The following is a 23,389-nucleotide window of genomic DNA, read 5'->3' as shown; positions in this document are numbered from 1 at the left end:
AAAACTTGCGACAAAAAGGCGAAAAATCAAAGACCAAAATTGAAACTAGAATCCTTTTTGATCGATGGCTGCTGCTGTGGAATATTGTAGGCGTGGCAGTCAACAGCTCGTCTAGACTAGACAAATGTTGTGCGGCATAAATCGATCAGCGGCTGCAAGGATCTGGGGTTGGGTAGGGGTTGCAAATTGATTGATGGCTTGATTGATGACTGAGCCGCCGAAAACCGCTAAGCCGCTGAGAGCTGCGAGTCCAGTTTATGTGTCAAGTTGAGCGTAAGAATGGCTAATTGATGCTCTAACCACACAGCCCCTAGCTGCCCGCTGCGGCTACCCCCAGCCCTTAATGCTGCTCGCCATTGTCTCGAGCGAACCAGCTGGCAACGCTGCTGCAGTTCATTTTAGTTAGCGACTCTCTAGATGAATCAATCGACCAGCCAACCCACTACCCACTACCACCCACCCCTACCACCCTGCCACGCCCACACCTACGCGCACGTTGCTGTGGGCTGGCGCGTTGAATTATTGCATTTGGTTGGCTTCGTTTGCCGTTGCGATGATTAATTAAATGGCATTTTAATGAGTTCACTCGCCCAGCCCAGCCGGACAGTCTCATCGCTCATAAGCTCCTCCGTTCGCCTCTTATTTCATGCGCAAATTGTCATTTGAATGCATCAGCATTGGTGAGCTGGCTGGCAACGCTGGTCAGCGGTCAACCAGCGGCGGCGGGCGGGGGTCAATGGCGTTGCCATCAGAAATCATCTATGCGGAACTTTGTGTGCTCAAATGCTTGTTGTTAATTTATGCAATTGAACTTTTGTGCCCATCCGGACGGACGGACGGACGTAACGTGGACCACTCATTTTGGAAAACAAATATCAACGAGACTCAAGTTCACGCAGCCAGAGGTTGCCACCTAATTCAATATAAGTAGAAAGCTACGAATTGTAAATGGCTAAGAAACGCATCGAGTGCCCAAATAAACATGATTTGGGCTTAACTGAGCTGAGGTTGCCACCTAGTTACAAATTGCACTGCTTCTCCTACTGAATAAGCAAAGGGCAAAGAAACAAATTATAAAAGAATTCAGTTTAAAAACATAAGATTTGAATTGTAAAGAGAAAACGTGATTCAGCTTGCAGAAGTTGCCACCTAGTTGAAAATGATTAGCAAAATTATGTGAACGACGGACGAGAAAAATACGAAAAGAGGAGAATGTCGTTAAATACGAAAATACTTGAGTTCACAATGAAAAATAATAAAAATGTAAGCTGCAGGGGTTGCCACCTAGTTTGAGTATTGGCAAATGGATTTATACTTTAAAAAACGACACTTAAGTAACGACTAGCGCATATAACTGAATAGTTGGATTAACAAAAGCAAACAATGTTACCAATTAGTTGAAGTAATTTTGCAAGAGTTGCCACACAGCTGAAATATAAGAGAGGGAAACAGCGATTCACTCTAAAAGGCAAAGAGTTGTCACCTAGAGCAGCTTTAATGTAATGAAAAAGCTGAAAGAATCGCATGCAAATAACTTGCAGAGTTGCCACCTAGTTGAACACACTCTGCAAGAGTTGCCACGCTTTTAAACTACAAAACGTCCAAGTTCAACGATGATATGGGCTATCATCTAGTAAAAGATAAAAATAGTAAAAGTTTTAATGGAAGCGGCGTTGCCACTTAGTTGAGTTATTGTTTCAAGCGCTGCCACACTGCCGAAGTATCCATCGACTTTGCATTTGCCACAGCGAAACTCGCTCATATCCCTTAAAGCTCAACTAAATTATTTGGTTTTGCGAAAAGTTTTCACTTGGCCCGCAAAATCCATAGATTCGATATGCAAATGCAACCAATTTTCAGTTTATTACCAAACCAAATGTATCCAATTTTCAGTTATTTCTGTCGCTCAGTGCCTTAAAAGTTGCGAGTTTGTAATGTGTATTTTGCGGGTGGATCAGCGGGAGGGGAGGAGGAGGCAGGGCTGTGTGGATGGATAATGGAACTGTAAGCTCGCAGCCAGATAGCGTAAATATCCAAATACCGAGATGTGGCAGCTTCCTAGGCTTACTTATGTCACACATGCCGCAAACAACTTGGACTTGGACTTTGCAGCAGGTTTTTGATAGCAGCGATGGGGAGGACGAGTGACTTTTGGGGCTTGCTTAAAGTTGCGAACCCCAAAAAGGCAGCGCAAAATAAATAAAAGCCAACACACAAAACTTTCGGGCAGAAAAAAAAGACGAAATCCAAGAAAAACAGTAGAAGAAAAAATACCAAAAAAATACCAACAAAAAAATGCAAAGCAAAAAGCCAACGCTCGTTGCAACTTTTTGGCTGGCAGCAAAAACTTGCGAAAGCAACCAAAAAGGGCAGCAGCTCAAGCTGGGGGCTGGAATATCTTGGACGTAAGCCCCAGTGTGGGCGGGCCGGTGCTTGGGGTAGTTCGAGGCAGGCAGTTGCAGCCATAGACAACATGCACCAAAAAACTAACTGCTTACTTAACAAGACATATTCAAGCACTTAAAAGCAAAATAAAACAGTCGGAACAGGCATGAGTGGGGGAGGCTTGCTAGAGGTAGGCGGCGTGGGGGTGGCTGTTTTAGCTGCTACAAGTTCCTACAACTTGGCAGCAATTTTTCGTCTTGTTCTTACGGCGAGTTGCCATAAGCCATGCGGCGCAATCCGTTCGTCAGGCGAACAAGCCAGGCACGCACACACACACAATGCAGCCCTAAAGGCAGCTTGGCCATTGCGCTTTCACACGCCATTTTGTAGACAACGCACATGAAGCGCGGTCTTTAAAGCGCAAAAGACGAAGGGAGAGAGAGAGAGAGAGTGCGCCTGCACCCGCGAGAACTTTATCAGTCAAGTTTACTTAATACGCAAAGTAACTTAAAAACGCGAACAGCAGCGCAGCGCGGCTGGCGGCTGGCGGCAGGCGGCAGGCGACAGGCAGCGGTGGCTAAAAAGTTATGCGCGCATAATAAGCTCAAGTTGTTGCTGCTGCAGCTTTTTTTTCGTTCTACGGCTAATACCCTGTAAATTGTGCCCAGCATTAGGAGCTTGATAGAAGCTACAGCTAACAGGCAAAGTTCAAGAGAAACAACAATCAAAAAGTTATTTTCCTTACACAAAAGACAGCAGCTGCTGTTACTCTGTAAGTTACTGCGAAGCGGGCATGATCGACGTATGCCCCAGCAGGTGAGCAGGCAAATTTAAGCAGCTTAGATATAAAAATAAATTAATTGATTTGGTTGTCCATATGTTTGTGAACACAGCTGCAGTGTTCATAAAAATAGTAGTGCTACTTTATCCATTAAACTTATTTAAAAAATTAATATTATGATATTTATATATAATTAATATTATGATATATTGATATTCGACTCAAATTGTGTTTCTCACTAAATTTTGTTGCTCAACAGTCGCACTACTATTTTTATGAACAAGGCTGTATACAGTTTTGTTTACATTTACAAATTGAGGTATATCTAGATACGAGATATGCATCCCCATAAAAACTCAAAACTCAATCCTCGTAGCTCTTGAAAAACGAATTTTTCTTTATATTTTTGAGCTCCTATGCCGTCGCCCCTGGCTGCTTTCATGGGCAGTGAAGGACAAGAGCAGCAACTGCACAAAACGAAATTGATAAAAACCAAAATTCGATACTTATTTTATAGGGCATCTGAAGGCACATCATTGCCTTGTTTTCCTTAGAATTTTATGTGGAAAACTTTCAGTTTCGAGCGCTAAAAATTTTTGGTTATTTTTTGTCAAAACTACGTTTTAATATCCAGCAATGTCCTGGCTAAGTCCAAGAAGCTTACCAACTCCTCTCTCTCTCTCTTTCTCTCTGTCTCTCTCTCTCTCTGTCTCTCTGTCTCTCTCCCACACTCTCTACTCTCTACTGTCTCACACAGAAATGTGATTGAAAAACTTTTGTGGCTGCAACATTTTCGCGCCATTTTGCTCGGGCATCTTTTGATCTCTGAACTTTTTGGCTACCTTTTTTACAGTTTTGCTGCTTTTATTCATATTTTCCCTTTTCTATATCCAATTTGTGTTTGTTTGCACTTTGTCTGGCCGCACACACACACAAGGAGAGAGAGACGCCTTGCAAGTGTCTCTGGCAACTGTTTGCCTTAACGCTTATCTAATCTTTGTTCAGCATATTTTTCAATTTCTCGCCATCGCTGGGCTATAGATCATTTACAATTGTGAAGGGAACAGAGTTGAAGTTGTTGAATATCAATATATACAGGTAAACAGAAGGTGTGCAGGTGTGCACAGCCAGCCGAATTAAAATGTAAATTAAGATTTGCTGAGACTTAGAGATGTCTGCCAAGACTTGGCTCAAAAGTGATTCTAAAAAATACTTATATTTTTATATTATATACCAAGTATATTTCTAAATCTTAAAGATTCATCTGCAGGCCTTTTTAGCTTTAAACAGAATTTCACGCTGTTCGTCTTGAAGCTAGCGACATTTGAATCATCTGCTCGCTGCTACCCACCTCTGATAAAGTCTAAGTCTGCAGTTGAATTTCTTTTGTTCAGCAAGTCTATGGCATCATCTAAAACTACCAATCTTTAGCTTCAAAAACCTTTTCAAAAAGTTAAAATATCTTTTCTCAACTGCTCACCTTACATCTGCCTCGCCCTCTCCACTGATGAGTCTGCTTCAGCTCTTACCATAGTAGCTCTATACATAGTAGCGCCTATATGGTTTTTGGATTAAGGTACAAGTCAGAGTGCTCTAGTCGAGAGTGTCCGACTGGGCAATACTCTCACCTCTGCGCAAAGCTGCTCATGCAATCATTCTAGACGCACGAGCAGCTCAATCATCATCACATACTTTTTGGGATCTGCCCCGCCTCCTTCTGCCTGTTACATACTCCTACACCAGCTGCACTGTTCGCCTTCAAATGTGATTTTCATTTTTCAATCAACTGGAGGATGTCATTGAAGTAGTTCTTCTGCTCCGCTGCTGATATTAAAGCAATTAGCAGTTGCTTTCTAAACCGCATTCACACGCTTCACTTGCACTAGCACTTGCACTCTCTCCCTCTCTCTGTCTGCTCTCCCTTGGCTCTCTTGTGTTCCCCTTTTAGCACTTGTTCAATGGCCATCAAGTTTTCATTAGCCGTTTTATAGTGTTGGCCAAATGAAAATGAAAAAAAAGAAATGAAACGAAACGAAACGAACTAAACGAGCAAACACAAAGAGATAAAAACTTGAACTACTTTGTCGTCACTTGGCTTGGCCATTACGCGGGAATAATAGGAGGGTCGATTTGTAGGTGGCTTCACCTCCCCTCTCCTTCTGATGCGCTCACTCTCCCTTTCGCTGGGCTCTCCCTTTTCGGCTGGCTTTTATCTTCGCTCATAATGACCTCATTTGTATTAGCATTGGTTCGCAATTGAAACACTTGACGCTGCCATTCTTACACTTTCTGTGTTTCTGGGTCGTCCGAGCCGAGCCGCGCCGCGCCGCCCCAAGACCCGCCCACACAGCAGCTGACGTTGGCCAGTGTCAAGTGCAGATATTTTGTGTGTCAATTAGACTTTGGACACATTGCAAATTGACCTTGCGGCTGCTCCGTTGAAGGTCGTTTACCAACACTGGCCAACGTAATTCCTCTTGCATTGCCCAAACACTTCGGCGACAATTAACTTGTCTGACTCCAAAATCATTGAGCCAAGCTAAGTTTTTGGCCCAGCAAATTGCCTGTCAGTTGGCTCAGTAGAAAAAAAAAACAGATGCTTAACTTGAGCAAGTTGTGCACGACTGCCCGAATACCCTGTAAAAAATCAGTAATTAATGCAATGAACTTGAGCTTATGAAGCTTACACAAGTCGAAGGCAACTCTTCAAGTTGAGCTTCTCTGGAATAGTCAAAGAGCTTTAAGTTTGAATGCAGCCACGTTGCGAAGCCCTTGGTATGAGAAATTGCATCAACGAATCTTCAATTCCAATCAAATCAAATATGGCAAAGAGCGAGACAGAGACAGATAGAGAGCAATTACGTTGTTGCAAAAAGCCATTCACAGTCAAATGGACGCCAACTATAAACCCTATATGCCCTCGTACACCCAATACCCTCTCAAATCAGCCAGTCTCAGCCACAGCCACAGCCACAGCCACAGCCACAGCCTCCCAGGCCCAGCAGACACTTGAAGGCAGCGCGCTCATGAAATTTTCAAATCAAAGAACAAAAAAAACAAATTCATTGCTTGACTCATACATACCCTCTACCGTGTCTATACTTTGAGTACGGAAAGGAAGAGAGAGAGAGAATTTCCTGTTGCCTGTAACGAGCCGCTTTGGCTGGCTTTACAGGGTATGCAAAACTGTCAATGGCAAATGTCGCTATGTAGTAAGGCGTCGTCACAGCCAGCGTCTGCGATGTGCGACATGTGTGTGAGTGCATGTGTGTGTGTGTGTGTGTGTGTGTGGCATATTTGTGAATTCAAAGGGCATGCGGCAGACAGACAAATGGCTGAAAAACGCGACGTGGGCGACGACGACCACTTGAGGCGGCTGCGTTCCAGATTTCTCGCCGCATGAGTGGGGCGCGTGTGAGGCGGCGGCGACGGCCCATGTGGCATTGCCGTGAAGCATGCAACATGTTTGAATACAAAAAGCAAAATGTGCGACTTTCATGTCTAACGAGTGCAAATAAAACTTGAACAATTTTTGAGCAGATTGCGTTGCACATGTGACAGGCAAATAAACAAGGACAGTTGACTGTCTGCATCTCTATATATGTGTGAGTGTGTGTAGGTGTGTGTGTGTGTAGCACACATGCATGCGTGCATGCCTGAAAGTATGCCATCAAATATGCCAAACATGTTTGCGGCAATATACTTGACGACGCCACAAATGTTTATTGCGAATATATATCATACTGAGAGAGGGCGAGAATGAGAGGGAGAGATGGAGAGAGAGAAGGGAAGAGAGATGGAGAGATGTGAAGAGAGATGGAGAGAGAAGAAAGGAAGGAAGGCAGACAGAGGAAGAGAGAGAGAGAAACAGATGCAGAAAAATATGTAGAGAGAGATGGGGAGAGAGAAGCAGAGAGAGACAGATGGATGGAGAGATGTAGGGAGAGATGGAGAGAGAGAAGGAGAGATAGATGGAGAGAGAAAGATAAAAGTAGACAAAGACACAGACATAGAAAGATATGGAGAAAGAAATTAAGAAAGAGACAAAGAAAGGGATATAAAAAGAGAGATGGAGACAGACAAACTGAGAGAGAAGCAGAAAGAGAGAGGCAGAGAGGCAGAGAGGCAGAGAGAGCAAGTTAAAGAGAGAGAGACGAAGATAGTGACCAATATAGACATAGAAAGAGACAAAGAGGACAGTTAGAAACAGATAAAGGGACAGAATGAGAAAGAGAGAGAGAGAGAGAGACAGACAGACAGAGACCTGGGCCTGAATCAGTCATTAAAGAAGAATTTTTGTGTAAATAGTTTGGCTTCTGAAAATCGAGCAACGCCATTTGATCTGACAGAACACACACACAAGGACACACACCCACACACCCACACACCCACACACACACACACACGCAAGTGCTACAGACAGGGCCTAAAAATTTCAAAGGCCGCCTCTCACACACATGCGACCACTTGAGCACGTCTTGGCCACCAAAAAATAAAACAAAAAAACATCAAATAGTTCGCATTTGGCTTTGGTGGTGCTAGTGGTGCGGCGGCTGAGTTAGGTGGTGCAGGCCAGGCACAATATGGCTGCGCTTTCGTCTTCTTCTAGTTTTTTTGGTTAACATTTTTGTGCCATAATTCAAAACTAACTTTTTTCTTCGGCCAGCGTGAGAGAGGGGCGTGGCAGCTAGTTGTGGGCGGTGGGTGGTGGTGGGGCGCAACATAAATCAACATTTTTCGCTAGCAAACTTTTTGGCGCAAACAAAAATATTAATTTTAACTTTTTCACGAATGGAAAAATTATGGAAAAAAATAGTTTAAATTTCACTTAAAGCTTCAAGACATCAAGTGGGTGTGTGTGTGACCCTATACATCATGTATATATATATATATATAAATATATATTTAATTTTTATATTTTCCCTTTTTCATATCATTTTTAATGCGCAATTGTTAATTGTTTTTCAACAATAATTTTTGTGCCTGGGCGCATTTAATGGCAAAAAAGGACGTCAAGGAAGTGCCATATGGTGCCCAAGTCCCCCGCTCCCTCTCCCTGCCTCTTCCTCACTCTGCTGCACTCTCTTTTGTTCAGTTTCAGGCATATCGCATGCGTCTGTATGCGATAATTCTTAACCGCTTGTTTATTTATGCGGCGCCGGAAAGCCGCCCACAATGCACACACACAGTCACACAACCAGGCGCACACATTTTATCTTCGGGGCGCCTCTTTATTTATGCTGCATGCATTAAAAAAAAAATAAAATAAATATAAATTAAGCATACGCCCGGTGCAACAGCCGTCGTCGAGTCTTTTCTAGCATCGCGACCTCTGCCACTCCACAGCGCTGAGCATATTAGCTAAGTGCCAGCGCTGAAGTGACCTCCACTGCACTGCACCACACAGTTACCCACTCAAGCCAAGCACCGCTAAGCGTTAAACATTTAGTTTAGCTGCAGAGCTCATAGTGCGCGGCAAGTCGCTTAATTAGGCGGATAAATTCATTGACTAACTGATTGGGAGTGAAGCGAAGGAGAAGAGAGTGATGCAGCTAGAGGGAAGAGAGACAAAGAGAGAGGGAGAGAGAAAGAAAGAGTGAAAGGGAGCGATAGAGAAAGAGAGAGCGTAGGTGCCAGCCATGTCTCTGTTAACATTTCTCTCCCGCTCTCTCTCTTTCATTATGTTTCACTTTCAATCTCTTTCTCTCTCTCAATGTCAATAGCAGATTTATTTCTCTTACTCTCTTGCTCGATATGTCTATCTATCTCTTTTTTCTCTGTCAGCAACTCTCTGCCTAAAGGTCTCTTCTTCTCTATATACTCTTTCTCATTATTTCCATATGAATATGAATCCATATGCCTCTTCCTTCTCTCCTTCTCTCCCGTTTTCTCAACCTCACTTTCTTCTCTCCTACTCTTTTGAATTGCTTCTGCTTATCCATATCTTTCTGCTCTTCTTTCTCCTTTACTCTAAAGAGCATTCAGCTGTGCCCTCTTCTCTCTTCTTTTTCTCTTCTTTCACTCTTCTCTACAAACTCTTTCATGTTTCTCTTCAGCAATCTCTCACAGTCAACTCGCTAGCTTCCTCTGCTCTTTCTCTCTAACCAACTTGCCTCTCTGGCGCTCTGGAATTATTTTCACTCTGCTTTCGCTGTCAACCGCAGGAATTTCTCTAAAAGCAAAAGAATTCAATCTGTATTTTCCCATCCTTACATTATTACAGAGTATCCAAGTGCTTTGCTGCTGCTGCTTCTTCTCATTATTGTTGCTGTAGCTGCTGCTGTTGTTGCCATTTTGCAGCATTGCAGCGCATTAATTGGAATGGAAAGTAGATGCAGCGTTGCATATAAATTTCTCATATTTAATTTTGCGAGCCACTTGACGCTGCGTTTTGGCATTCAGCGCTCATTTAATGCCATAGACCACAATTTATTCATGCTGCCCCAGCAGCAGTCATAAAAAAATTGGAAAACCAACTGGAAAAGAACATATTAAAACTATGAAAAAGCAGAAATAAATAAATAAATATCAGAACAACAAGATCAAAGAAGGCGAACTAACAAGTCAAAGCGACTGACTGAATACCCTGCAAATTGTCTTAGCCTTGGTAGCTATGGAGCTTAGAGATTACTATGAAAACTCTATTTCAAAACTCTGCCTTAATGAAGAACAGTTATATAAAAATGCTATATATATATATTTACTTTCTTGCTTACCAATCTACATCTGAATGTTGGCTAAAAATGCTGTGGAGTAGAATCAGGCTTAAACTCCATGCGAAATGAAATTTCCATAAAATTTCTTTAATTATTTCCAACTATTCCACAGTTGTCAGGCGTTTCTAGATCAAATGGCATACGCTGATGTTATCGATAACAAAGTTATCGGCAAGAGCATCACGCCTGTTGGGTCCAAGTGACGTTGCCTTTCATGCCGTTTGTCATTCAGATTTTGAAGACTGATGAATAACAAGAAGTTTGCTTGGTATGCAAAGGGTATTCCAAAAGTCAAATGAGTGTCAGCATGTGTGTGTGCGTGTGTGTGTTTGAATGTTGCGCACTCATTTACATTAAATGAATAATGCACTCGAGTGTGCACTGAGAATCTGTTCCGTGTTTTTCTTTTTGTTAGCTGTCTGCCTCGCTCGCTCTCTCTCTCTCTCTCTCTTTTCCACACAATAGCAGAGATTGGGAGGAGAGGAGCCTAGCTATAAAGTTGTAAGATAAATGCATGCTGTGCGCCAGGCAAGCGTGTGCCAGCAACTGCGCTGCGCTTAGCCGCCAGATGGGCAAATGGGCAGATGGGCAGATGGGCAGATGATGCGCTCTCCGGCTGCTCCTCCTCCGCCCACTCGCGCAGAGATCTTCCTACTCGCTTTGTTGCCACTGACCATTGCACATAAATTTCACTCTTAAGTGCCGCACATTAACCACAGGCTGTACCTCAAAGAACCAAAGCCCCACTCAGCCCGCCCCCAACAACTCGCGCTGGCAACAAAGGCAGCTTCTTGGCTGTCGCTTGATAAGATGACTTTGCTCGCTCCAATAAAGTGTCAAACAAATAGCCAAGGCATTTAATTGTAATGCTCATGAAAATGAAAATGATAATGAAAATGACAACAACAACAACAACAACAACAACGACAACTGGAGCAGCAGCTGCAAAAAGTTGTCGCTTTAAAGTTTTCTGAACTTCAACTTCAACTTGAACTTTTGCTGTGATCCCAAGCACAAAGCGTTTAATTGACCGCAATTAGCGCAAAGCCAAAGAACAATATGCAACTTTTTCTTGGTTTAGCTGTTGCCACAGTTGTTGCATGGCACCAAAAAAGAAATGCTTGACTATGGTTAAGGCGTGCGTGACTAACGACTGCAACGAAAAGGCAGCTCGAGTCGAGGGAATTGCACACATTGTTAGAGGTGAAACATTCTTCTGCTAGGAATGCCATGTGTCCAAATGAAAGCGCTAACTCTTGAAACTTTCCAGTTATGCTCAAATAACTCAAGCTTGATATCGTTTGTAATCGATTTCATGCAAATGTTATCGATTAGTTGGGACAAACTGCTGTAGAGCTGGCAGTGGAAGGCTCCAGCTTTTATGGATGGCGAGATGGGTCTATCGTTCAGGCAAAGGGATGAACAGACACCCAGAGAGAGGGACGGACAAACAGAGATGAGCAGAGGGAAGACAGGCAGACAGAGGGACAGATGGATGGCAGACGAACGTTGGACAATTGAACAGAGCACAATTTACTCAGCCTTCGATACTGCTCAAAGTATTTAAATGAGCTTTATAAAACCCATATACCCCACTCACACATGTGTAGCGAGTATAAATTTATAAATATTGTAAAAAATAAAACCTTTCAAGCTTTGATTAATTACGTTCGTTGTTTTCCCCGCTCTTTAATAATACAACAATTTTGCCATAAATTTGCATAAATTATCAAAAAATAAACAAACAAAAAAAAGAAAGTCGAAGAGGAAGAAGAGGGAATTACATTTTATTCGAGATGTGCTGCGTGCTTTAATTAATAATTTACCTCTGCGCTGTAATTGTCTGTTTGCCAATGGGGCAAATGGCAACAGTGGCCACGCCCACTGCCCCCACACGCACAGACGGTGGCAATTAAAATTAATTTAAATTTGAATTACTCTCACACACAGACAGGCACTCACATGCATGTGTATGCGTGTTAAAACAGAAAGCTTATTAAATATTTAAAAGTTAAATATTTTTAATGCACGCCCGAAACAAGGAGATTCGCTTTTAGACATCGGCAAAGTGTGCTCTGCTATGCATTTAAGCAGACCCTACTGCTGTGTGTGAAGTTTGTAATCAGCTGTCAAGAAATTATATCAGATTAGATCTGTAACAGTCAGTGGGAGGCTGGATGTAAATCTTAAGCTATTCACTGATAAGTAAAAGTCGCCGAGTCGGCTTAGGCCTGCTCGTCTACCCATTCGTCTGTCTGTCTGTCTGTCATCCCTCCTTCAATGCATTCATTTATTGCCCTTCGTCTGTCGCTCTGTCTATCCGTCCGTCCGTATGTCTAGCCATCCGTCCATGCATCCGTCTGTCCATTCGTCAATCTTTCCATTCCTTCGTCTGTCCTTAAATGTCCATCCGTCCGTCCGTCCGTACGTCTTCCATCTTGGAAGCCTTAAGACCAAGCGCCTGTTACTAATAGAAATCCTGCTTCGCCTCACGCACTTTGGAGCTAGGATCTGTCGTTGTCTCTAGAGTCTCTTGAGCAATTCTTTTTGCCCAAGCCACATTCCTTACTCTGTTATTCTGTGGAATCAAATTCTTAGACCTTTGCAGACTTGTGCACAAACTAATTCGACTTTCTCCTGCTCTTTATCTTCTTTTCTACAGAGTTATGCAGCGCTCAGCAGGAGCCGAAGCTGCAGATCTATCCGACGCAGGAGGTGCAACGCAAGCCCGTTGGCAAGCCGCTAATATTGACCTGTCGCCCCAACGTGCCGGATCAGGCCTTAGTTACCGATCTCCAATGGAAGGACAACATGAATAATACCATTCTGCCCAAGCCGTAAGTTCCAGATGACTGTGGAGACTCTCTCCCTCTCTTTATCTCTAAGTTTATGTCTATGTGTGTTGGTATATATATATATATAAATGACACAGTCACCTATTTGTTCTTCCTGTAGGAGCAATTATGATCCACTCTATGATTCCAAGGGCAATAAAAAGAATGTGTAAGTGCCGACAGCAACAACAGCAAACGCAAAAGCAAAAGCAAAAGTTCGAATAACCGCAACAATTACTCGCATATTCGTATAAAAGAAAAGCATAAAACTCCCAATTTGTTGATATAACGAGCACGTGCCCGCTCCTCTTCCCCCCTCTCTCTCTCTCTCTCTGTCTCTCGCTCTGTTGTTTCGTTTGCCGGCATGCTTTGTTTCCAAAGTATTTACAAATGTTTGTTTTGTTGTTAACTATATATTTGTGTTCTAGATTTGGCCCTACGCCTAGGCTCTAACGTAGCATTCACAAACCAAAACCAAAAAAAAAAAACCCATCCATTTCATATATCATGCAATATGAACTAATAGCTGCTGTCATGTCACTCCTTAGTCGTTGTCTACTAACCAACAAAACCAACTCCATCAGAATGCATAGTACGAGTATCGAGTAGCTGAGCTGAGAGCTCTGTCATTGCTTGAATGTACGTAATACGCATGAAAATGAAGCGAGCCCGAGCTGTCATTTAGTTACTTAACTCTAATGTAGGGCCAAGCGCAGCCGACTTAATGTGCTTCGACTGCAGCTAACCGGCGTGAGCAACGCCAACTTAACTCACTTGAGATTTAGTCTAGCGCAGCCAACTTAATGTGCGATAAAAGTGAGCGGAAATGCAGCCAACTTAACACACAAAGCGCACGCCGCCGCCCAGGTGCTGCCAGCGCCATGAAGCGGCCAACTAAACGAGCTCAACCGAACTAAACCTGATGTGCTCATGCCCTACACAGCTAACGGCTATGCAGGGCAGGAAATAGTCAAGCGCAGTCAGCTTAAGGCAGCAGCAGAGGGAGCTTAACAAGCGCTCAAGTGCTGCCCACTTCACTTCACTTGCTGTAGCGCAGCCAACTTAACTCGACGCTGTCTGTGTGCGGCCAGATCGTGTGCTTAGAGCCGAAAAATTTGCAATCAGTGCAAAAATCATAAAATGGCAAAAATGCGATTTGAATGGCAGAGATTCTGGCCCAAATTGTTTGAATCAAATTTTAGACAATTTTTGCGGGCTGCTGCCAGAACTCTCGGCCGAGCACAAAACGGAAAACGTGTTAATTAATTTGCCTAGGGGCAGGTGCGAGGCGGCCAACGAGGTACAAGCCATAGAAAAATGCAGACAACCAGCGAGCTGGAGGCATTTTAAAGGCAGCTCCGAGCGAATCTCGCTCGTCCCCTCTCTCTCTCTCTCTCTCTCTCTCTCTCGCTCTCTCTTTACTGCCTGGCAATTAAACTGAATCTGATATTTAAATATGCAAACTAAGTTTAAATTTGTTTGCAGTCTAAAGTAACAATTTAATATTGAATATTAGTAAATGGATATTACGAGTTTTACTACTTAACTCGTCCATAAGCCTCTCTTTAGCTCTTTGGACACTCTTCAAGCTTCTGGATCTCTCTAAACATTTGCTAAAAGCTCAGTTCCTGCAGCTAGAAAAAGTGAAGCTGTGCCTAAATAGCTTTACTCCCAAAAGTAAGTAGGATGCCATCGACTGCTTAATACTCGTTCACAACAGCTGAATTTTAATCAGAATTTGATATTTTCCATACAATGAATATGATCTATTGAGGTCCATATGTCGAGCAGACGAAACCTGTTGATCTAAGAACTTTAAAGCTAAATTAAGAAAGCATTTTCAATTTCAATCAATTTATAGAAATCCGTTACGTATTAAAGTTCAATATTCCAGCGCTAAAATATTGCTGTAAGCCCGATTTGTATAGCCCCCAGAGAGGTCGCCTGTAAATTTGATTTGCCTACTGTTGGTGCTTGATATATAAATACTCAGATCTGTATCTGAGTATAAAGATCTGAGTATATATACATAAAATGCCAACTCTCTATCAAAGTATCTATAACAATATGCCACGCCTCTAGTGGGCGTCTGCAGAAAGTAACTCCTGACATGGCAAATGGCAAACCTTTGCTGCAGCTCATAGAGAGGGAGCGGCATGCCTGTCGAGCGCCGCCCAATATACCCCGTGGCCGCAGCTTGGACGAGCATAGAGACCCAAGCCTAAACCAAAACCACATTTCGCTTAGTGTAGGAACTGTCAGAGCTGAGCCACAGCATACGCATTTGTTCGTTGTTGTGGGGCAACAAGCTCTGACCTACGACTGACCGAGAAATAAACACACATATAATCGACGCACACACACACACACACGCACGCACACACACACGTTGCGGAGTTGTTATTGAGCTTGGCAAGTTTTCAATTTTTGGGCTGTGGAATTGGCACATTTTAGGCGCTCGCACAGAAAATCTGTAATGAAACAAAACCAAAAACTCTGGCAACGCTGGCTGTTAAATAAAGCCTGCCACACACACACACACACACACACACACACACAGACACAGCCACAGTTCAGCCAGAGCTGCGCGAATTGCTTTGTGTTTGTGCTCGCTGTGCGGAAGGGGCAGGGGCGCATGGCACATGTCACGCCCACACAATACGCAACGGCTGTGGGTGAGTCGCTGCGCTGATTCGAAATGAAGTTTTCGACAGGCTCCAACAACGCGTTGCATACTTGCAGGCGCAAAATGTAATTAAGCTACCAAAACTGAGCGCCCCCAAAAAGAAAGGAGTTAGCCGGGGCCACGCCCCACGCCCCACGCCCCATGCCACACACTCCACTATCCAACTGCAGCATTCCATCTGCTACTGCCAAGTTCGATTCACCGAATTGTTAGCTTGTTGCAGCCCTGACCATGGCCGCTGGCCCCGTTCCATCCGGACGTTAGGCTGCAGCTACAGTTAATTAAAGCGATTAAGTTGCCCATCGAGTTTTGGGGCCGGCAACAGGCCACGCCTGCCTAGCGTCGCTTGGCCTTCTGATTTTTGCCGTGGCAGACTGAACGAGAGCCTGATCTGGCCTTGGGCATGCCCAACTCAAAGATACTCGCTATTTCGTGTCCATTAAAGAGTCCTAACGACTGCTGGCTCTGAGCTTGTCTCAGGTTGAACTCAGCGTCCAGCAAATCTTAAAGTGCTTGCAGACTCGCAATCAGCTGCAATCCCCATCAGATATTAGACACTTGAAAAACTCCTTTGTTTGTCTTTAGTGTCGTCCTTGCCTGGGCCTCTGCTGCTCTTCAGAATGAATCATAGCTCATATTAAATTTCAACTGAATTCAATAAAAACTTCTCTCTGAGAATTTAGTTGCCATTCTCTGTCCCTCTCTCTACCTCTCTCCCTCTCTCTCTGTCAGTGCCTCTCTTCTGTCATGTTCGCCGAGTCAATCGCTTTGCTGCGTCTTAATTGTGCCTGATTTTATATATCTTTTGTTGGCTTGAAGCGTTCGTCCTTTGACCAAACTGCAGCACTTGACTTTAAGCGTCTTCACAACTTGGCAGCCCTTCGACGTCTCCCTCTCTCCCTCTCTGCCTGCCGCCCTCGCTCCATTCAATGGCAACAACAAATGAAGCCAGTTGAAAGGCAAGCCAGAACAATAACATCTTTATTCGCATCTTAGCCAAAAGAAATGCAATAAAAAAATGTCGTAGCCTGCCGCAAGGCGCCCAACTGGCAGCAGCTACCCCTAACAAACTTCCCTCTCTCTGCCCCTGTCGCTCTCTCTGGCTCCTTCGACTCCCCTAGAGACAATCAAAAATTTGATTTTTACGTATGCGTAACTGTTTTTCGCTCTTGTTTGTTTGCCTTGACTTTGCTTGGCTCAACCGCCCCTTGACAGCCTAGCCCCTACCCCCCCTCCAGACCCCTTTTATGCTCCACTTTTCTCTCTGTGTGCGCGCCGTTTGGCGCAATATTAAAAATCCAACGCAAATATGCAGCAAAATTTATCCCGCAATGTCTTCCGCTGTGCGTTGTGAGCCGTTGCGATGCGGTTGCCATTTTTTTCCACCATTTTTTCTATTTTCTTTCAATTTTTCTTTGCCGAAAAAAAAAGCAAAAGTAAAACAAAAACTTTATTTTTATTTTGCATTGTCGCTGAAGACTTTTTGTTAGCATAATTTTCGGCGCTGCGAACATGTTCTCTCTATGTGTGCGTGTGTGTGTGTGCAATTGTGTGTTGTGTGTGTGATTTTGTCAGGCAAACATATAACGCGTGGTTCTTTGCATCTTTTGGCAACAATTGCGAATTGCAAATCGAACGTAGCCTGCGCTCAATCTCACGAATCCCATAGCACACACACACACACACACACACACACACACACACACACACACACACACACACACACACACACACACAAACACTCTGTCAAAGGCAAATACAATAGTCAAAGTTAAGCTGCAGTCAAGTTGAAGTAAAAAGTTTTTTAAGCACCTCAAAGCAAAGATTCGCATATTTTCCTATTTCAAATTCTTGTTTATAGTTTATGAAAGAAATTTATATATATAAATAAAGAGATATATATAAAACTATATTATATTATTCTTTTTATATGAATTGCTTTCAATTTAATAGCAGTTGGATCCTTTTTACTGTCATATATATATCTACAGTTTCATATAAGCTGCAAGTGAAGTGTCTATTCAAAATTGATACTAGACTGAGCTTCACTCGACTTGGACGAGCTGTACACAAACTGCGTATTTAACGAATGCAATGACTCTCGTTGGTCCCCACTCGCTACTCGCTGCGTTCGACTAGTTGCTCTTTAGCTTCATAAGTACTCATATGTAGCAATCATATGCCAGGAATTACCACTCGTCCGACAGCACTCGCTACTCGCTACTCGTTACTTCTCTCTAGCTACTCGCTGCTTTCGACTAGTTCTTAATATCTCTAGCGTGAGGCAGTACTGTACATAAATAACAAATAGATGTCAAGAATTACCATTCGTTTGACAGCACTCGCTACTCGCTACTCGCTCCTCGCTACTCGCTACTCGCTACTCGTTACTTCTCTCTAGCTACTCGCTGCTTTCGACTAGTTGTTCTTTAGCTTCATAAGTACTCATATGTAGCAATCATATGTCAGGAATTACTACTCGTCCGACAGCACTCACTACTCGCTACTCGCTACATCTCTCTAGCTACTCGCTGCTTTCGACTAGTTCTTAATATCTCTAGCGTGAGGCAGTACTGTACATAAATAACAAATAGATGTCAAGAATTACCACTCGTTAGACAGCACTCGCTACTCGCTACTCGCTACTCGTTACTTCTCTCTAGCTACTCGCTGCTTTCGACTAGTTCTTATTATCACTTTGGCTTGAGGCAGTAATGTGCATAAAGAGCAAATAGATGTAAGGAATTGCTGCTACTTGGACTTCACTCGCTACTCGCTACTAGCTGCTTTAGACTATTTAGACTTTATGCCTTTTTGACTATGGCCAGTGACTGGTTCAGTTCGAGAAAACTTTTGCCATAGCCGAAATTTGTTCATTTACGTTTGGCTCGAAAGTTTTTCAGTCTGTTTTATGTTTCAGATGGAGTTTGTATTTTTTTTTTTTGGGAAGGGGGTGGAAGGCTTACTGGCTAGGCTTACAAAGTGAAGCCGTAATAATAACCGCTATGCATATTTAGTTTTGCGCAACAAAAGTTTTTTAATTAATTAGTACGTGCCTTGTACGCCCCGCCCCCGTCCCACCGCCTGCCGTTGCTCGACATTCGGCACTTGGCATCAGGCAATGGTTATGTACGAGTATTTTCATAGTTTTTTTTTTGGCAATTTCTATCCAAAGAGCAGGAGCTGGAGGAGGAGGAGCTGCATATGCAAACATAGCAAATGGCGCACGAGATGGCGAAAAGTTTTTAATGCGCAACGCCTGCGCGTGTGGCAAATTGTTTTGTCGCACATGCACATTTGGCCAGGGTTGCCAGGGTAATTACGAAATTTGCGCAAATTATTTCATACGATATGCTCAAAGTTCGCAAATTTCGACATCGAACGTACAAATGAATGCAAATAGTTTATGCTGTTAATTCATACAGAGTTTCCGACTGCAGAGTCGTCATTAACTGCAAATATTCATGGACGGTCTGCCAGCAATGGCCCGACTTAAAGCCAGCTGACTTTGTCGAGCATATATGAAGAGATTTGAGCATATGAATAGCTGCAATAGACTGCAGACTGGCCCAATCAGAGTGATACCTGCAGAAATTGCCATAGATCAACCACCATTTGAGCTGTGCTGTTGCCTCTGGTTTCATACTGAAGCTATATCCATGCCATGATAGCTCAAACAGCACAGCATTCAAATGGATGCCTTCACTTCGACTGCAAAGTTGACTCCTTGGCGTTGCCCAATTCAGCTGAGCCAGTGTCACCTGTCGGCTTCCATAGTCGTTGCTTCACTTCTTACCAATCTTAGTCTCTTCTAGGACTTCCTGTGCTAGAATCGAAACCAAATTTCCAAAATGATTTGCACACATTGAAGAGTCTTATCGAATACATCTCGTAGGATATCGATAACGTAAGCTGCTGCTGCTGAAATATGGCTATCGATAGGCGCATCACTCTGGCTGAATCAACCCGCTCTTTAGGCTGAGCGAAGCCGGCAGGCTCAGCAGCCAGTCCTAAACAAAAAAAGGGCACAGATGCTTTAAGCTCTCCACTATATAAAAAGCAGCAACTTCTGCGAGAATTTGCGCAAATATTAAGATTCCGACCCAAAAACAAAAAATACTTTTGATGCTGGCCTCAGGGCCATGTTGCTGGAGCCGGAATAAAAAAAGTAAAAAGTAAAAGGATATATATGAAGCCACGCCCCGAAACGCAATTTTCTTTTAATTTTCTGTAATTGTTATGACTAAAAGGAAAAGCAAAGTGGGAAATGGAATGCGTGGCATGCAAATGAGAAAAGATGCAAAGGATGAAACCCAACAGCAACAGCAACAGCAACAGCAACAGCAACAGCAACAAAACGCAATCTACTAACAACGACAATGCTCATAACAATTATTATAATCATAAGCATCCACATTATAAGCAACAACAACAACAACAACTTTCATATTATGCTCTACTAATAATACGAAACAATTTCTTTTATCTCTCTCTCTCTCCCCTCCCTCTCGCTCGCCCTCACACAAACAGCACGGGTCGCAACCATCCACCGATGTACACGGAGACGCTGCCCGGCGAAAGTTTGGGCCTGATGATTACCTCGCTCTCCAGCGAGATGGGCGGCAAATATTATTGCACGGCTTCATATGCTAATACCGAAATACTCGAGAAAGGCGTCACGATTAAAACTTATGGTAAGCAGCAATACTTTTTTGCACCTGGCCACCCACCTGTGCAGGTATGCAAGTGTGGCTTAACTCTAATTGAACCAATCAGTAGCAGCAGTAGAGACCGCTCAAGGCGCTGTTATCCTTTACCTCTAGACAAAGACTACTCAATCCAACACTGTTTCCCTCTCTCTCTCTCTCCCTCTCACATATATCTACCAGTCTCTTTCTTTTCCTCTTTTAAATGCCTCTTTTCTATTCCACTGTCCACATACCAACAGGAACTAAGCTGCTCGCTCCCACACTAATCAACATATTTCAACCAGAATTTCTGTTTCTGAGCTGATGAAGAGAAGTCTGTCTCAATCCATGCTAAAAAAAAGAAAGGAAACATTCTCAACATCTCAGAAATGACATAAATGACAACAAACAATGGGCGAGAGTCCTTTGATCAAATCAAGTATTTGCTAGCAAATGGAATTTAATATACATGTATAGAGTGCACAAAGCAAACAGCTTTTCGTCGTGCGTGTGCCGGAGACGCTCAAGTACAGTTGTGTAGAGCGCTGCTTAGCTGAGGGAAATACACGTTGATTTTAGTTTGATTTCGATTTTATTGATGCATTGTGAGCGAGCACAAAAGAACTACAACTCAAATGGATGAAAGTCCAAACAAAGACGTTACCAATAAACAGCACCAACAGCAACAATGCTCAAGCACAACAAGTGCCACACACACACAGTTTGCTGGCTCGTTAACTTTGCTGGCGAAGCTTTAGAAAAGTGCGCATAAGTGGCATTGGCGTCGCTAGCAGCTCTTGCCTGAAAAACTTTGACGAAATTGATTTTTCTAAGCAATTTAAAGTGCACACGAACCAGTTCAACTTATCCCCCAAGCACCCAACCCTAAACCCCCATCTCAATCCCCCAGCCGCAACTTTTAACGCTTCGACAGGAACCGACATCGATTGTTCAAACAGAACGTCAACAAAGCTGCCTCTCCCTCTCCCTCTCCCTCTCCCCCTCTCCCTCTCCATCTCTCTCTCTCTTGAACATGTAAGGAATTTACTAGCTAGAGTTCCCAATAGCCTGGGCGTTACGTTTAGACCAGTAGCTAGTTCATTCGTACTATATGCAATGCGTTTGAAATGAAATCAAATATTTTGATACGCAAGAATTCGAGGCAGGCAGGCAGGCAGCCAAGTCAAGGCAAGCCAAGTGAAGCCAAGCCAGTGTTGTTAAACGTTGTTTTCACACAAACAGAAGACGGCTGCGATTTGACCCAACTGGATAGCCAGGGTCCGCATTTTGTTTGTTTTGGCCATTGTTTGTACTTGAGTCTCGGCCCGGGTCGAAGCGCCGGACGAGTGGAGTCAAAACAAGACAATACACAGTGTTGAGCAATGCCAAACAGTTAAGGCAGTTAAGGCTAAGTAAACGATGGCGACGGCGACGCCGACGATAACTGGTGTAATGCACTTTAAAGCGCTATAACTTTTGTCAGAGTTGAAATAGTGTTGGTAAACGCCTTACGGGCAAACAGTGTTTGTTAATATTGCAATTGTGTTTGTAAAGAAAAACAAATTTTTATTGTTTGCTTAGCTTGTCATATGCAAAGATATCATTAAATTAGAAAAACAAAAGCAGTGTTGGTAAATGCTGGGATTAATTAAATCAATTCACAGTATTGGAAAGCGCAAAAACTAGTTAAACTTAGTGCTAGACAGTTGCCATTTACTTTAAAGCAGCATTCCACAATGTTGGTAAACTTAACCCTTTACCAGTGTTGGTAAGTGTCTAGTAGCTTCATTTATAGTGTTGTTAAGCCAAATAACTTCAACTTAATGCTAGAAATGTGCTTTATTTACGCTCAAGCAACACTAAGCAGTGCTGTCAAATGCAACAGTGTTGGTAAACGACCATAAGAATGCCCTTGGCTATGCGAAACTTTGTTAAACTGTCGGAAAAACTTCAAATGTCCCGATTCTACATTAAGATATATTCGTTTATAACAGGACAGTGTTGTTAAATACGCAATTATATATAAAACTCAGCTCGATAACGAGTGTGAGTGTGAGTGTGAGTGTGTGTGTGTGTGTGGGTGGGCCTTGAGTGGGTGCTGCTGTCATTGTATGTTGACAGCTCAAAAGTTGCATTTAGCTAAGCAAATAGTGAGGGAGAGAGGGAGCGAAGGAAAGGAATAGAGAGAGAAGTGCAAATTGCGAATAGATGTTGAAGTTGCCGTAGTTCTACTTCTGCTTCTTCCTCTTCTTCTGGACAAGTACTTGCAACTAGCAGCTGTAGGTGCCGTTCGACTATTTACACACATGGAGACTGCTGCTGCTGCTGCTGTTGCTGCTGCTGCTGCTGCTGCTGCTGCTGTTGTTGTTTGTGGCACTCAGAGCTTAATATTTCAATATTTATGCTTTTAATAAATGCATATGCTGCAAGCAAACTTCCGTTGCAATGGCAACTTCCGATGTTGCCAAAAGTGCGCTCAAGTTTCACACTGGACCCGACACACATCCAGCGCAGCTCTCACTCTCCCTCCCTCTCTGCCTGTCTCTCTCTCTCTCTCTCTCTCTGTTTAAGGTTCGCAAATGCCATTAAATACTGTAAAATGTGACAAAAATCTGATGTGCTAATGAAAGGCATTGATAGCGAGTTCAGTTCATTCATTTTCGGGTCTGAGCTCACATCATAAATATTTGAAATTTTATTGCATTGAGTAAGAGTTTAAGCCGATTTCCATTGGCCCGGCCGCAACTGTCAAGTGAACTAATTGAAAAACTGCTCAGGCCGAGTCGAATTTAAGCCTTTTATACCAAATTCAAACTACATAAATCTCTTGCTAGCCTACTGCAGTGCAGAGTTGGGTACTCTCAGCTAACAGCTGGGATTACACAAGGCTTAAGGCCAGTTTCAGAGATATTTTTAAGATATTTATCAACATTTAATTAAGAACTGAGAAAACTCTTGAAATTCTCATACAAATTTTTAGTCAGTCCTAAAGTTTTTAGAAATTTTAAGCTGAGCATTTGAGCTCAATTGATGCTATGTATTTATACTTTACCTAGACATAGCTTAGCCTTAAGTAAAACCTGAAACTATTCGGAATTTTATAGCTAACTTCAGATTAAAAGTTTGAAGTTTTCTTTCATGTTTTTTTCAGATGATAAAGCGAATAAATTTCTAAAATTTAGCTTAGCTCCATTTTGACTTTTTTATGAGTGGAAATTTTATAGTAAAAAATTATTTATTATTTTTAAAATTTTGAAAAATTTTTAAAAATTTTATTTATTAATTTTTGTATATATTAA

General features: G+C 42.9%; 1 protein-coding gene across 5 annotated transcripts in view; it reads left to right on the top strand.

The window, feature by feature from the left end:
- LOC111605328 (fasciclin-2) overlaps positions 1–23,389 on the top strand; it is a 94,044-nt gene that overhangs the window by 54,843 nt on the left and 15,812 nt on the right. For 3 of the 5 annotated variants that reach the window (XM_023323995.2, XM_023323834.2, XM_023324155.2), the window contains exons 3-5: positions 12,545–12,719; positions 12,838–12,885; positions 19,933–20,096. In XM_023323995.2, coding sequence (XP_023179763.2) covers positions 12,545–12,719; positions 12,838–12,885; positions 19,933–20,096 — 387 coding nt within the window. The remainder of the gene's footprint in view (positions 1–12,544; positions 12,720–12,837; positions 12,886–19,932; positions 20,097–23,389) is intronic. The other 2 variants (XM_023324079.2, XM_023323917.2) reach the window with 1 other exon arrangement.

The sequence above is a fragment of the Drosophila hydei genome, unplaced genomic scaffold (assembly GCF_003285905.1).
Source record: "Drosophila hydei strain 15085-1641.00,03,60 unplaced genomic scaffold, DhydRS2 tig00000296-arrow-arrow-pilon, whole genome shotgun sequence".
Lineage (NCBI taxonomy): Eukaryota > Metazoa > Arthropoda > Insecta > Diptera > Drosophilidae > Drosophila > Drosophila hydei.
This window is presented reverse-complemented; position numbering and strand designations above follow the sequence as displayed.